Source organism: Protopterus annectens, chromosome 9.part0 (assembly GCF_019279795.1).
Source record: "Protopterus annectens isolate FY-2018-M chromosome 9.part0, PAN1.0, whole genome shotgun sequence".
Taxonomy (NCBI): Eukaryota; Metazoa; Chordata; order Ceratodontiformes; family Protopteridae; genus Protopterus; species Protopterus annectens.
Window position 1 is genome coordinate 1,283,979,574 of NC_056743.1, and position 17,007 is coordinate 1,283,996,580.

Sequence of the window (17,007 nt, forward strand, 5' to 3'; positions counted from 1 at the left end):
ATATTAAGTGCCATTCTAATCTGTTCATCACTTACATTCACATAAGTCTCAATAGTAGAATGTTTTTGGTATAAAAGTACTTGATTTAGCAAACACCCTAGATGCTTCATGTGTATCATGAAAAATTGCTGCTAAAGTTAAATTACATGAAAATACTCTTAAATCAGTCAGAACCTGTGAGAGATTCAATCTCTGTGCAGGTACAAAGGACAAACCTCTATTCAATACCTGAAGTTGTGCAGAAGTAAGATGTACAGAGGAAATGTCCACCACCAAATTATTCAATTCCTGTTCCATGTTCCCATGTGAGTAAACCTCTCCATGGACTTCTGCTTGTGCTGCACTCTGACTGTTTTCTTCCGACTGCGTGATCTCCCTTGTCTCTGCAACATAGTTATTGGAAATGGTTCCGGTAAGTAAAAAAGGGGGTTGTTTTAGGCACTACTTAGCATCCCCCAACCATATCAGTGGCCATATGTGTATCGGAGGTCGTAGAAGTTGAGGTCATAGCCACTGGTGGATTACTATTGATGGTATCCACAGGACCCATATTTAGTTGTTCAACCAACCTATTAGCTGCAAGTAATTCTACGTCTTGTTGAGCCACATGTCCATTTAATGAATGACTTGTGTCTCTAGTAGGAGATAGTCTAGCAGTACTCTTGGGACATGAAAAAACATGACCCAGTTTAAAGTCGGTTATACCTCTCTGTAATTTTTTTATACTTAGCAGCCTGCAGTCTGTTATCATAGTCGCCGATCTGTTTAGATAAGTCATTAATCCTGGTCGTGACCACTTCTGCTGGAAACTTAGTGCATACTTCACCTTGTAGTACATTGATCTCTTCCAACAGCTCAGCCTCTAACGGAAGAAAAAAAAATCAATCAATAGCCATATATAGTCCAAACCTATCTGAATATTCAGCGATTGCCATCTTTTCAGTAAATCAGGATAGGTCGAGCCATAGGTAGGCATCTGTAATGCACGTAGTCCCCTCGGGACAATTTTATGATGCAAACAAGCCTCTAAATGTATGCGTTGCCACTGCATACACTTATACCTATATAGTTTATCCTCCAAAGTATGAAACCATTCAGAAAAGTTCAATTCAACTTCTTGCACAACATCAGTAGAGGCCTCAGACAAAGTCAGAATATGTCCCAAAAATTGATTATCAACAACCCTCAGTATATGCTGCAGTCTGTCCATCCTGCCAGGGTTAAGCCAAAATCATTACTAAAGCCTTCTGCCATTCCCCAAACAGGTATATAATGGAATAATACAGTGGAAACAAGGATATAACCTGTTGGGTACAGTCGCAAGTAAAAAGCAGAAAATCAAAAACATAAAACTTACTGCAACCTGCACGGCAACTAGAGATAAAACAAACTTTAAAAAACTTTAAAAAAAATACATTTATTCAATAAAACTACACAGGTAAGAGCTTTCACATTAAATTAACTAATGCTTCATCAGACAAAAGAAAAACTTTAAAGAATCTCTTAAATACAAAAACATCACTTCCCAGCTCATTAATACATATTCAAACTGACAAATAAGAACAGAGAAACAATAAATCACCAAGCATATTCACCATCTCATCAGCAAGCACTAATACAGAGTAGTCTCTTAACAATGACATTGCAGAAAACTACATTACTGTAGTTTAAAACAGCAGCACTATAAAACACATATTATGCGCTTATTTATACAGTACATAAAATTCATGCAAACAGCGCAGAACAAAAACTATTCTAAAACTATTACACTACCCTCCATGAACTCTATAATAATAATAAAAAAATATATACATATATTTTTATCTCTATAAATTTTTCTAAACCATGAAACAAATCAGTTTGGGAGAGGGCGCATTTTAAGGACAGGTTTCAGGGACATGGAATCATTCAAACCTGGTGGTTTAAAAGATTGTAACTCAAGTATCCACCTTTGTTCTTTAGCTTCAGTAATATTTTGTGTGTGTGTGTGTGTGTGTGTATATATATATATATATATATATATATATATATATATATATATATATATATATATATACACACACATGGGTTTACTACCGGAGATCGAAATTACACTATTTCGAAATCTAGTAGTAGATGCCCACTAACGCGAAAGTGCACTTCACTGAAAGTGCATTTTTGCGAACACCACTAGAACGACTGGGCAATGTCCTCCACTGTGGTGCAGTAGTCACAGACCTTAGGGTTAGGGCTTGGGTTAAGGATAGTGGATAGCCCTACTAGGTATCCACTATCCTTAACCCAAGCCCTAACCCTAAGGTCCATGACTACCGCACCACAGTAGAGGATATAGGTCCATGATTACTGCACCGTGGAGGACATACAATTTCCTCCACTGTGGTATGGTAGTCATGGACCTTAGGGTTAGGGCTTGGGTTAAGGATAGTGGATAGCCTTACTAGCTATCCACTATCCTTAACCCAAGTCCTAACCATAAGGTCCGTAACCATTCGCTCAAGTGCACTTTCGGTGAAGTGCACTTTCGCGTTAGTGGGCATCTACTACTGGATTTTGAAATAGTGTAATTTCGATCTCCGGTAGTAGAGTCATATATATATATATATATATATATATATATATATATATATATATATATATATATATATATATATATATATATGTGTGTGTGTGTGTGTGTGTGTGTGTGTGTGTGTGTGTGTGTGTGTGTGTAAATATATATATCTATATATATATATATATATATATATATATGTATGTATACATATATATGCTGCATTGCTGTGGCAGTGAGCTTGTTAAGAGTTTTTTGTACTTGTCATCATTGCCTGGGATTGATCGTGGAGGCGTCACCAGCATTTAAAACAAATTACTCATTGTATAACATGCATGTATATACACTGACTATCTTTAGACAGAGCTGTATTGATGAACAAATTAAGGCAACAATATAACTAATTAGAATAACAGTTTATAATGGAAACAGGATAAATAATAGGTCTGATTAATCCTCTCTGTATTCTAGAAGTGGGAGATTTTCTGGCCCTGGACCTTGGAGGCACAAACTTTCGTGTAATGTTAGCAAAAGTGGGTGAAGATGATCATGGACGCTGGAAAGTGGATACAAATCACCAAATGTACTCTATCCATGAAGACATCATGACTGGTACTGCAGAAATGGTAACCCTTTATGGTCTCTTGAGCAACCAGCCTTGAAAATGGAAGTCATTGTGCAATGTGGCCATTTTCTCTACTTTCTGAACAGCAGGACTACAGTTTTCGTTTTCCTTTTCCAGAGCTTGTACAAACATAGATTATCCAAGCCCTGGTGTAATGCTCTGAACCCCCCCCCCACACACACACACACATACACACAGACACACACATGCAGACACTCAAAATGTCTTTATTGTCTTTGTTGCCTGTCTAGTCAAATAATGTCAGTAAGTTAATTCTAAAGCAGGTATGTGCTGATCATCCTGCAGTTTTCCTTTTCCTTTTTCTTCTGTAAAACATGGCCTGCTCTTCCTCTCGCATTCATTTAGACTACCACACACAGAAATGCTACTATGACTATTGTCACAATTCCATAATAGCAGACTACACCAGGTCTCCTAATGAACAGGACTGTAAAAACAAAACTGCATTAAGACTGAAATATGAACACAGTTCAACACTTTGAGAGATGTTTTTCAGATGATAGCTAACCATGATATTTGTTTCCTTTACAGCTGTTTGACTACATCGCTGAATGTATTTCAGACTTCCTGGATCGACACAGTATGAAGCACAAGAAGTTGCCACTGGGGTTCACGTTCTCCTTTCCTGTCAGACATGAGGACATTGACAAGGTCGGTAGAAGATGGGAAGCTGACCTTTAATCAGCTAGTCCAGTTAGTTCATTGGTGAACAAACATTGCAGAATTCATGAAACTGTGTTCTGTTTAGAGCCTTTAGAACAGCCATTTAAAGTAAAGAGACTGTCTGAAAAGAGCATTTAACAGCTATTTAGCTATTTTCTTTTATGTCTGAGGATAGTTTTCTTAGAAAATATTTATTTGCTGATAATAGGTTTAATCTCTGAATCTGTGCTCTATTTTGCATTTGAATTGTTTGTTGTTTACTATTTAGCATACTTTTTAATGGATGATGATATGCCTCTTTCTTTCTCTCTCTCTCTCTCTCTCTGTTTCTCCTTAAGAGAAATTACCCTATCCATCTCACACTATTGTTTGAGCTCATTGTCTTATAAGGCAGCTCCTTGGAGTTGTGGAGAGTCTCTGGTGAAATGGATGTATACCAAACTGTTGGATAAAGAGTTTATCACCATTACTAAGATTGTCCTGCACAGATCCCAGGTTTGTTTTTCGGCTTTCTGAACTGCACTGGGATTGTTTGAATTCCATTCTGATCACTGAAACAGTGACATGTTTCTAGTTAACCTGTTAACGCAAGGAGTACTGTCACAACATGCTCAGTACTTTCTGTGTTCTGACCAGTCATCTAATAATACAGATATACCCCCAAAATAAGACTGCTGTCTTTGCAGCTGACAGTCCTATGACCAAACTGTCTAGCCAGTTGATATAGTTAGCTCTGGTTTCATTGCTTTACTAACATTTGACCGTACTATGACATAATAGCTATTCATGATGTATTATAGGGCATCTGTCAAATCAGTCATCTGTGCTGTCACACTCAACGAGGATACAATGTTAAAATTCTGAAGCAATACATCTAGATATGTGGCTACATTTCCTGACCTTCAAGATGGTGGCAGCATTATCCAGTAGCTTTCCTTTAATAATTCATTTTTGTGAAGAAGGCTTTGAAGAATTTTGTCATATATTGTCAACCATGGAAACAGAAGGAAAAAGTAGACTTAAAAATTGTAAGAGAATCTTCTCAGTATGATAAGCTTATCATTCTTGTTAGAAAACTGTTAGATGTAGAAACAGATGTGACAGAGTACAAAAAATATTCAATAAGGCAGTCAGGGCCAGTGTTAACATTCAGAGGGTCTCCAGCAAGTGTTAAGTTAGGGGAACCCTGGATACTTCTTGTCTAAGCTACCTGTTAGCCCATGCTGCAGAGTTTTAGGAGTAGCATGCAGCTACGATGCTCTTACATAATGACAGGACTGTGTACCACACCATGTTGGTCCATCTCATAGACAGACATTCACAGTGACTGGCATTAAATTGCAAGAGTGATACATTACCAGCCTGGACTACTGTTTAAGCCCCCTCCCACATCCCACAGTGGTCCCCTCTGTTTACCCCCATCCCAAGCATCCCACACCAGGCACATTCCTTCTTTCTTCTTTTTCTTACATTTTACAATAATCCTTGGCATTTTCAAAAGCCATGGCTTTCTATATGTTCTGATGTGCACTTTAAAGCATTTTTTTCTTCTTATACAACCTTTTCATCTAATCGTGGCTTGAACAGAAATTATGATTAAAGGACAACGACAAGATTCTGTTATTAAATAATTAACTTCTCTGTCCTTTTTCTCCCCATTTACTGTCCCTGCTATGAAGAAACAACAATACAGCATGTAAAATATTTTAAATTGATTGTTTCTCTCTACAAGAACAGTACCTTACTGTAGTGTGGTGGTTTTACTTTCAAAAAACTTTTATCCCACCCTGGAAAATCTTGCTGCAGTCTCCAATTCACTGATATCATCAAGGCCACTGAATACAGGTAGTTTTCTGCCAGTTCTTTCCCCAAACTAACATCACCGTGACTGTCCTAAAAACCAACCCATGCTGTGATGTCACAGCTCCCTGGTCTTTCCCCTACCCATACAGAAAGTAAAGGCTACAACAAGGAAACAGTACATGAGTCAAGTCTCCTACAGGTAACAGACAGCAGGTAACAGGCAGCCCAAATTATCTTTAGCACTTTGACAGCTAGGGAAGTTAGGTGTGAATGGGGATGAGAGAGGAGCAAAGTAATACAATTCAGGCTTCACAAAACACTGCAGTTTAGCCATTCTAAAAAGAAGCAGCAGTTAAAAGCACTTTGAATGTCTATTCTGTGGCATTTGCACAGTTTGTGTTTTAAGTAGTCATTCAATGGTGTGAAACTTTACTTAAAACTTACTGACTTAAAGACAGCAGTGTATGCATGTAAAATCAATGCAATGACAGGAGCTTTAGGAAAAAAGAAGCCTGCATGATGTAATTTTCTGCAGAAAATGCTGCATTGTGGGATACTTAGAGGCAGACTAAACAATCAGAATTACTTCAACATGCCAGGCCCCATGTGGTCAGACTCAGAAATTATGTATAAAAATATTTAAAAAATTGTAAATAGTCCCTGAGTGGTGTTAAATGTAGGAAACACCAAACCATGATGAAATAAATATGTTTTTTGAGTCTGTGGGTGTGGTGCTCCTTTAAGAAAAAGAAATTCACTGTTGTTGTTTAGTGTTAGTTTTCCTTGCATCCTTTCAACACATCTTATCTGGTCAAGATAGAACAGCAATAATCATAAAGAAATAACTCAGTTAAGTCAAGACCCCTGAAGCCATAGGGTTAAGGATGCTACACAGTGTGTTTTAGAGCATTTTCCCAAACTTTTAATACAGTGATAACTTGAACAAAAATCATGAGTAAGAAAAGGATTTTCAGTATATTTTTTTTATTTCCAGGAAGGCATAAGCTGTACTCGAGGCTTAATGTTCAAAACTAGGGTTATAAGACCTGTTCCTGTTTACACAGGACAATCCCTATTTGAGCATTTGTATTCTGCAAAAAAAAAAAAAAAAGAAATAGTGAATGTCCTGGGAGTTTAGGGCTGCAACTATTTCATAAGTTTCATTTAATAGTTGCATGAAAAAATTACTTTGTATCTGTAACACCTAAATATTATAAGAAACAACACAAAGAGGAGTCATTCTCCAGACACAGACAAATAAAACTGTACAAGAATGAGCTTTTATTTTGGGGGTAAAAAAAAGTATATATATATATATATATATATATATATATATATATATATATATATATATAGTTTCCCTTTGGAATCTCAAATTGCTGAAAGCTTGAAATTCATAAGCTCAAGCCCAGAATCTTGAGTTTTCAGCAACTCGAAATTCTAAAGTGTATGTAAAAGACATTAAAAAATGTCTTTACGATGTTTTTGCAGGGAGGCAAGCCCCCCTGCACCCCCCCACGCACCCCTACTTTAAATATACCAACTATGTGATCGCACTACAATGGGGATGAGGGAAATCTTCCATTCCGCACTGTATGCAGAAGTGCACAATGGGAGAATTTCCATTTCTCCACTATAGTGCAGTCACAGAGCTGATATATTTAAGCAGGGAGAGTGCAGAGGGACTTGGCCCCCTGCATACATGTAATTAAACTTCTTTTTTTTTTGGTTCTCTCCCCTTCACAATTTCGAGTTACTGAAGCTCCGGATTCTGGGCTCGAGCTTATGAATTTCGAGCTTTCAGTAACTCGATCTTGTGAAAGGGAACCATATATATGTTGTTGGTCTTTTTGTCTTTTCCTGGTTAGGGTTTGCCACAGTGGAACTCCAGTCTGCTAATGATTGGCGGTAGATTTTTTATGGTGCCGAGTTGCCAGCCTGACGCCCAACCTTCAGCGAAGGCATGCCCATTCATGCATGTCTTTTGGAGGCTATTCGACCACGGGGAGGATATGCAGACTCCACACAGAAGACACTCCAGCTGTGAATCAAATGGGAGAACCTCTTGCTGTGAGGTAACAACTCTACCGCTGTACCACCACGGCTTGGGAACCATATATATATATATATATATATATATATATATATATATATATATATATATATATATATATATATATATATATATATTCAAAGATTAATCCTTTGAATTGGTTGTGAGTATGGTTTATCCTGCAAAAGTTTATGTTTTGGTAAAAAAATGTCCCACTTTGGACAATTAAAAAGGTGCCTCCTCACTCTTCAACCCTTAATCCAAGGCAACCACCTTTATGTGTGGCTGATGTGTCATTGTGAGGATACTGAAAAAATAATGATCACAGTAATGTGTTACACTTTGTTGCTCCATGGTCCTAGACAGTACACTGACCCTACCAAGCTATAGTAACTTTCTTTGTACACCTCTGAGGTTTGCGAGCAGAACTAGATTATGATCAGAGTCTTAGACAGTGTAATGGACCATAGCCCCTCCCCCACAATCATTCTAGTGTCCTAATACTTGGTTGTCTCTGCCCAGTTACCATAAACAATGTTCAGACCTGTCAATGTGCAATCCTATTTTCTTTACTTTTACAATGCTTGCAGAGATTTGATTTCAAACCTGTATTTCAGATTGTACAACACAAACCCTGGTGACTTTTTGCCAAAGAAAACAAAACAAAACATCTCACATTGAAAACAGACTTAGAATGAGCAACAGTAAACTTATCTTCCCTTGAAACTCAAATTCATTGAAAATGCATCTGGCCAGTAGTGAATTATGTGTACATTTATATCCACAGACAACCACCAAACCCATCAATTATAGTTATATTACTAACTACATTCCTGTCAGATGTCTATGTCAAAAAATTAACAAGAATAATAATGACCAAAGTCACGCATTTCAAATTTGTTTCACACAGGCACAAAGTAGCCAAAGTATTCCAGCTTAAATTCTCTCTCTCTCTCACACACACACACACACACACACACACACACACACACACACACACACACACACACACACACACTAGTCCTGCAAAAGCAGGTTATTGACTGTTTACAATTGACTAGATGATAAGCGCATAAGGTACTATCATACACAGAGAGCCCTCCCTCACAATTTTATACCCACTTTGTTGACTGTATACACCCATTATTGTTATGAGGGAATAAATTACATGTACTTTATTGGTAGTTTTAGATAAACTACATTAAACTGTATAACGGTCATTAGAATGATACCATAAAATCCAGCCATGTATAATGCATTTTAAACAGAAGACTATTTATAAGAGCATATCAACCACCTGATAACATATGCTAAGTTAGTATACACAATCGCTGCAGAAATAAAAGTCATCTAAATAATTCCAAATCAAAGAGAACTATTTATAATGCAGAGGCTGCTGCTGGCAAACAACTTTGTAGTTAAGTGCTTCATCTACAAATGCAGTGCCTGCTACCCTTGAAGAATAAACTGCCTGTGTTGCATTAAAAATAGTGTGCCAGTGATTTTGCCTAAAAGTTTCCAGAAGTAGATCGGCTAAGCAATAGGAAATCTCTGGCAAACAATGACAACAGGTTCATGGTTACTAGCCATGCAATCTTGGAGGTCATTAAGGAGCCTAGCACAAATTCACAATAGTTCCAAATGTCACATGGGAGATAAATGAAGGTGGAAAGATTCAAACCCTGCACCCTTGCCACAGGAAGCAGCTCATTAACAAGTTGGAGCTTTAGTCATCTATGGTAAGTACCAGACATTCTTTAACTAAATGCAGAAATGCTTTACAAACCGATCTGGTAGAGTCGACTGTACCAGAATGACTACATAAGAGATTCTGAAAGTCAGATGGTTCTGATCATCATTCTGAATAATGGAGACTATATGACCCCATGACTGTTAAATCCTTTGCATTTACTGGAGACTCTAAAGAAGCTACTGCAAAAATATATTTCTAAAATGCAACATGTTTTGACTATATTACACAAACCAGGCCTATTAATGAATTAATCCATTCTTTAGTACAATAAATAAAGCAAAACAATTACTGACAATATAAATATTGTGGCAGTAGATTTTGTTCAACAGCCCACAAGTTATGCATGTATCAAAAACATTTTTGCATACAGCATAGTTTTTTTGGGGGGTGAGGGGTACATGGATATCTGCATCTCATTTTTGACCTCCCTACATCTTCTGTCAGACTACTCTAAATCACTTAAAAAGTTAGGAGAACAACAGATTTTGCTTCAACATGTATTTTGTGTGCTAGATGAAATTGGGTCTAGTAGTTGGATTATGGCTCTTACCCCTGTACCTAAGCAACAGGGTTTGACTCTGACAAGCCCCATAATAAAGTGGGGCATTACAAACATCAGTTTCATACTTCTTATTGTCTAAAAATGGATGTTTATGCAAAATGTGTCATTCTCTTAAAATTTTAAATGAAACAGAGTAATGTTCAAAAGTGTTCCTGATTTTAAACTGTTATTCTGCCACTATTTTTGGCTTTGCCTAGAACTGTTGAACAAAGAGGTTGAGAATTATAGTATCTGCTATTCTGCTAGTACTTATAAAACTCCCTTAAAGAGAAAATCATCCCTGAAGATCGGAGCATCAGCTCTTCTTAAAGTTGAAGGTAAGTAGTGAGATCAGTTGGGCTTCTGACCTCTAACACTTACCTTATTCAGTCACTGATTATTGGCCTTATCCTAGCAGGGGCATATCAGAACACTGTTTTGTATAAAGGAAGTTATTAGAAAATTAAGCGTCTTGTGTTTTTCTTTGTATTTCCCCCCTAAGAAGCAGAAACTATTGTGGGGCCTCCCACACAGTTAAGGATGATTGAGGGGCCCCCTGCAGCCATGGGTACTGCAAGTGCCTAAAACTGGGTATGATTTTACTTTTAGAAGAGGGAATGTCAACCAGTAGGATTTAACAAAATTAAGAGCACTATATCAATCGTAAAACACTGAGCTAATCGGAGGAAGGGCACTGAGCAAACTCGGATCTCTGATATATATAACATTAAGTATCCTGTTTTTTGCTTATTTTTAAGAGTAATTTATAGCACTTTTATTGTTTGCTGCATACTTTTCTAGCTATATTCACTGTGTGTGAGGTATTAACTGGATATTGTCTACATTTATTAAGCATCTGTTTGGGTTTTTTGTTCTGATTTCCTGCCAAGGAGCGTATCATATAACTTGTTTTCAGTTAAAAGCTTTCTCTAGAGTCTCCTTGCTCCTTTACCTGTTTAAAATTTTCATTTAAAGGCTCACTGCTGCTTTTCTGCTGTGATAGACATTTGTACAGTTTGTTTCGGGAACACTTTATAATCTTGAAATTCTGAAATACTGAATTTTAGAATCCTGAGATCATAAAGCCGAAAGTTCTAAATACGAAAACCCCAGAAGCGCGAATTTCAAAATCCCGACATTTGGAGATGTTGAAGTAACGCTTCTGGTGTTGCGGTGTTTGAATGGAAGTTCAAGTAAGTATGTATCTTTAAGGGTGTTGGTTAGGGGCTTTAGTGTGTGTCAGTGTGTGTTGTGACTGTGATGTGTGTGTGCAAGGGTAATGTAGGTGTGTGGTGGTGTTTTCGTGTGTTTGTCTGTGTTGTGCGACCCTGGAGTTAGTATATTTAAGTAGGGGCATGTGGGGGATGCAGGGGGGGTTTGCCCCCTACTTGTATGTAGTGTAGGTTTGTGTGTGGGAGGAAGGTGTGTGTTTGTGTATGTGTGTGGTGCCTGGTTAGTGTAGGATTCGCAATTTCAAAATTCGCTCTTTTGGGATTTCGGTATTTAGAGCTTTCAGCTTTATAATCTCGAAATTCGAGATTCGGTATATCAGGATTTTGGGATTATAAAGTGAATCTGTTTGTTTCTACCTAAGTAGTGTGGGTATTTGTAGCATTGTCCATATTCAGGCTTGTGTTATGGGCCTAGTTATTGTGGAGGCTGTGTGTCTGAGTACATGTTCAAGACTATCTTAGTTTAGCCAAAGCCATACCGCATTTCAGTGAGAGGGGATTGTTTATGGTCATTGGCTGATTGGGGTTACCTGGACTATGGCTTGGAGTAAGCACCTCATTGGTTCTTTCGAGCTTTTTTTAAAGTTGTTTCAGGTTTCAACTTTCTGTTACCTAAGAAGTTAACTTGTGAGTGTTTCTGCCATTTCACACTGAGCTAATCGGAGGAAGGGCACTGAGCAAACTCAGATCTGTGCTATATAACATTAAGTATCCTGTTTTTTGCTTATTTTTATGAGTTATTTATAGCAATTTTATTGTCTGCTGCATACTTTTCTAGCTAGTTTCACTGTGTGTGAAGTATTAAATGGATATTTTCTCCATTTATTAAGCATCTGTTTGGGTTTTTTGTTTTGATTTTCTGCCAAGGAGTGCATTATATTATTTCCCACCCTTCCTCCCTATTGGTATCGTGTTCTTATACTTAGTGGCTTTGCAGTTGCCCTGTAAATTGTACTGGGACACTCCTCCCAGTCTAGTATCATTACATCATTCTACCTAATCCAGGGAGAACATTTGAGAAGGCCAACCCACTTAGTTTCTGCACCTCCTTCCTCCTTTCCCCTTTATAAACAAACAAACAAAAAAAATTCTAAGCTTGTTTCCTGCCTTTCCTGTAAGTCATCTAGTCCAGATACAGATTTGCTGTATCCAGGACTGTTTGTAAGTTTCTGAGCCCCCAAGCCTTTCTGTGTTGGAGGGAAGCCTTCTAGCTTAATTTTATTTTTCAGAACTAGACAGTTTTTTAGTTTCAGCACTCAAATCTGTTTCTTTGAGCTCATCACTTGTTCAGAATTTATTGTAAGCACTAAATAAGCTAGAAATTACTACAGCACTCAACTTTCCTCACTTGTCTAGAGGAAAACAATTTTTAGTACTTAATAAATAAGCACCTATCCAGGCATGTCTAAGGGTCAGCTCTTGGTGTTTTCTCCTGTCTACCTGATAAACCTGGGCATCTTGGGGCAATACAGCAATTGCCTCATGTACACAGACAACCCTCTCCTACAACCTGTGAGAGAGATGCACTTACATAGCCAAACTGGAAAAAGCTCTTCTCACCCAAGACTGGACTAGACAGTCAAGAGAAGAAGGTAAACACATGCACCACACCACAATCATCACATTGTCCCGCAAAACATACACCACCAAAACACACACATATAAACGCAAAACACACACCTACATTCACAGAGGCTCTCAATAAAAATCTACCCAACCAACAGGGACATCCAAAGCAGAAACACAAGCAACCTCCACCCCCCAACACAACCCAAATGACACATAGCCCACAAACTCAGTGTGCCACTTAACCACAGCCCATAAGGCATAACAACGTACCCAACACTCTAATCATAGGTGACTCTATAGTCAGGCACACTGATGTTCCACTCACCAGGCTACACAAGGAGAAAGTTACTGTCAGCTGCTTGTCGGGTGCAAGGATCCACCACATAATGCACACACTCAGTTCACTCCACAACTAGTACAAATATGACTCTGTCATTGTCCATGTTGGTGTGAATGACCTGAGACGTACCTCACTGGACTACATGAAAAGAGACATGGAGGAGCTGTCTGATCTTGTAGCCCAGGCAGGTATGACCCTAGTCCTGAGTAGCATCCTGCCATCACCCAGAATGATACCACAGTACAAGGACAAAATGATTGACTTCAACAATTTGCTAAGTTTCTAGTGTCATTCTAAGGGGATCCAGTATCTGTCTGCCTGGGATGACATGATCGACAAACCATGATGCTTTGCCAGAGATGGCCTGCACCTGTCGCCTTTGGGATTACTGGCTAAGGCTCTTGCCACCCCTATAGTGCCTTTTTTTAGGCAAGGTTCAAATGACAAATTCACCACAGTAACAGGTACAAGCAAGCAAATCTGAGGGTAATGCTACTCAATGCTAGAAGTCTAAACCTCAAAATGCACTCACTGAAGGTGCTCCTTAAAATGGAGAACATCGACATCTATGCAGTGAGAGAGATCTGGTTCAAGACTCCAGAGAGCATCCCTGCATTACCGGGCTATAATTCATACCACACCTTTCAGCCACCTAACCTGGACCGAAACACTAAAGGCGGAGGAGTGTCCGTATTCATTAAGGATATCCACACCTCCAGGCTAGTTGTTCAGCATAATGCATCCGAGATTATCCAAGTACAGCTAACTCTGGGCAAGACTGCATCCAAATTGTATTTTGCTACAGATCCCTCACCATGCCCCAGGATTCCCACTCCTCATTTCTTGATACACTGGAAAATATTAGGGTGCAACCCAACACCCTAATAATGGGTGATTTCAACTACCCCACCATTAACTGGGAAAACTACTCATGTACCAACTCTTGTGCTCAGTGTTTTCTGGAATTCATAAATTCCAATGCCTTGGATCAACTTATTCACACCCTCACCAGGAGCGGCAATATCCTAGACCTGGTCATTACCAACATGGGCAACCGGTGTTCCATAGCAGAGATCAATTCCTCGTTGGACAGATCCGACCAGAAGCTAATCACCCTAGACATCCACATCCCACCCCACCCCCCATTAGGGAAACTGCCATAAAATATTTCTCCAAAGCCAACTTCACGCTTCTTAAGACAGAAGTGGCAAACTTCATGACACCCATGCTGACAGACAATAGAGGTACACAATTGCACTTTTAAGCACTTACATGAGTGCATGTATCGTGCAATCCCTAACAGAACCAAGATGTTATCCTCCAAAAAAAGGAAGCCAGTCTGGTGGTGCCCTGCCATAAACAAATTCTGCAACAGAAGAAAGAAACTGTTGCAAAAAAGAGTAAAATCCCATGATTGGAGGAACTCCCTGATCAGCTTCAGTAAGAAGCTGAGATCCCTCATAAAATCCTCCAAAGTTAGTTATGAAAACAAAATCGCCACTGATTCTAAAGACAACCACAAAGCATTATATAGCTATGTCAAGAATCTCACTGGCAACACATATCTGGTCTGCGTTACAGCACAATGGCACTAAATATACAGAGTCAACTGATATTGCCAACATCCTGGCAGATAGGTTCAGTGCTAACTTTACCCCCCCTCTCATCCCCTAAAGAGCCCATCTCTATACTGGAAGAATGCAAAGCTCCTGTAATCACGACTGCACAGGTAAAAAACACACACTCCAAAGCCAAGAGCACAGCATTCATGGGACCTGACAACATTTCAGGCTGCATTCTACACGAACTACAGAACAAACTGGCACCTCACCTAAGTACCATGTTCAATCATAGCCTCACATCAGGCTTTGTGCCCACTGAATGGTGCACAGCAAAATTTATCCCACTCCACAAAGGGGGAGCCACCACGGACACTGAGAACTACCGCCCCATTAGCCTGACGAGCCTGGTCTGCAAGGCTATGGAATGTATCATCATAGAACTTATAAACAATGACACTGATAATCTCCAAACTCTGGTCCCTACCCAGTTCGGGTTTGTAAAAGGCAGACCATGTCTCCTAAACCTGATAGACTTCTTTGAATCAGTCACCAAAGCTGTAGACAAGGGTAAGGTGGTTCACACAGCCTATCTAGATCTCGCCAAGGCTTTCGACACCATCCGCCACTCTGGAATTATAGATAAACTCACTAAACTAGGTATAAATCGCTATGTCACAAGATGGGTTGCCAAATGGCTCACTGACAGAACCCACACTGTGAAAGTAGCAGACTCCAAATCCAACTTCAGACCAGTGACAAGTGGAGTACCACAGGGTTCAGTCCCTGGGTCCTGTCCTGTTTGGTATCTACTTCTCTGAAGTACAGGATAACACAGAAGGCCTTTGGCTAATGAAGTTCGCAGATGACTGCAAACTAGGAGCCATAATCAAAACTCCTAACAATGTGGACATCCTACAAAAGGGCCTCACTGAGACAGATGCCTGGTGTCAAGGCCATGGCCTCAAGCTCAATGCCAAAAAGTGCATTGTCATCCCTTTTGGTAAAAACTCTGTACCCATGAACTACCACATAGGTGGTAGTTTACTTAACACCGAAAGTGTGATAAGAGACCTTGGGACACAGGTGGACAGTAGTCTCTCCTTTGATAATCACATTGCCACAGTAGTCAGGAAATCCTTCTACATGGCACACCTCATCACAAAAGGTTTCTCATCCAGGAAAAAAGAGGTCATTGTTCCCCTCTACTCGTCACTCATTAGACCCATTATAGAGTACAACGCCTCTTTTGGTATGTACCTCACAAGACATGTACAACAACTGGAAAGGCCGCAGAAATACCTCACAAAGAGGATTACCATCCTCAAACAGATGCTCTACGCAGACCGTCTCAAAAAACTCCAGCTTTACTCCGTTGCATATCACCTACTCAGAGGCAATATCTGCCTAACATACAATGCTATGTCAAACCCAGAGCTGTTGGACATGCTCCACTAAAAGAAATCCCAATCCCGCCGAGCTACACGCTCTAGGGACCTAAACCTTGTCACCACAATAAACAGAACATGCTGGAGGGATAGATTCCTGTCCCACAGACTTCCCATACTCTGGAACAAACTACCTATCTATATCAAACAAAGCTCCTCATTAGCACTCTTCAAGAAAAATTTTGATGATTGGATGGGAGATAGGAAATTCACCCCAGGGATCACTTCTGTGGCTCTGCTCGACAGGGGCACAGGAAAATAATTTTCTTGGGTGGTGAAAGCCAGGGTACCATTTGGCTAGGCTTATATAGGCCCTAGGGCCAATAGCCTAGTACCTACCTATGAATCTATGAACCTCTGAAATTGTGAAGCCTGTCACTTGATGAAATACTGCTGCTATAACCATAGATGGTTTTGAATTCTAAAGGAGATATAAATAAGAGTTATTATTGCCCACCTGGTTTATAAAGTACAGAAAATTGCTATACTTTTGCTGGTTTGAGAAATATGTAACAAAATATGGAAATAAAATAACTTTGTTGTGGTTGGGGCCCCTAGTGACTACAGGCTTCTCTGATGCCTAAAGTCGGCTGTGAAGACAGTACGATCAAATAAATGAGATAAACTCTGAGCTTATAGGATTTAAATAAAGACACAGAAATCTTGAAAGAAGAACTTAAAGAAGTAAAGACAGAGCAATGGACAATGACAATTGCATGAAGAAATTATTAAACAGAATAATAAAATAGATAATCATGCTATACCATGGTTATTGGCTGCATGATCCATTTATTTGATCCAAAATTTGCCTCAGTCATCAACCAAAGTTCAAGTTTCTGTAGTCTATGC

The 17,007-nt window shown here is 39.1% G+C and overlaps 1 protein-coding gene across 1 annotated transcript in view; it reads left to right on the forward strand.

The window, feature by feature from the left end:
* The window catches only part of GCK (glucokinase), a 564,210-nt gene that overhangs the window by 192,990 nt on the left and 354,213 nt on the right, over nt 1-17,007 (forward strand). The window contains exons 3-4 of the mRNA XM_044084223.1: nt 3,023-3,177; nt 3,729-3,848. Coding sequence (XP_043940158.1) covers nt 3,023-3,177; nt 3,729-3,848 — 275 coding nt within the window. The remainder of the gene's footprint in view (nt 1-3,022; nt 3,178-3,728; nt 3,849-17,007) is intronic.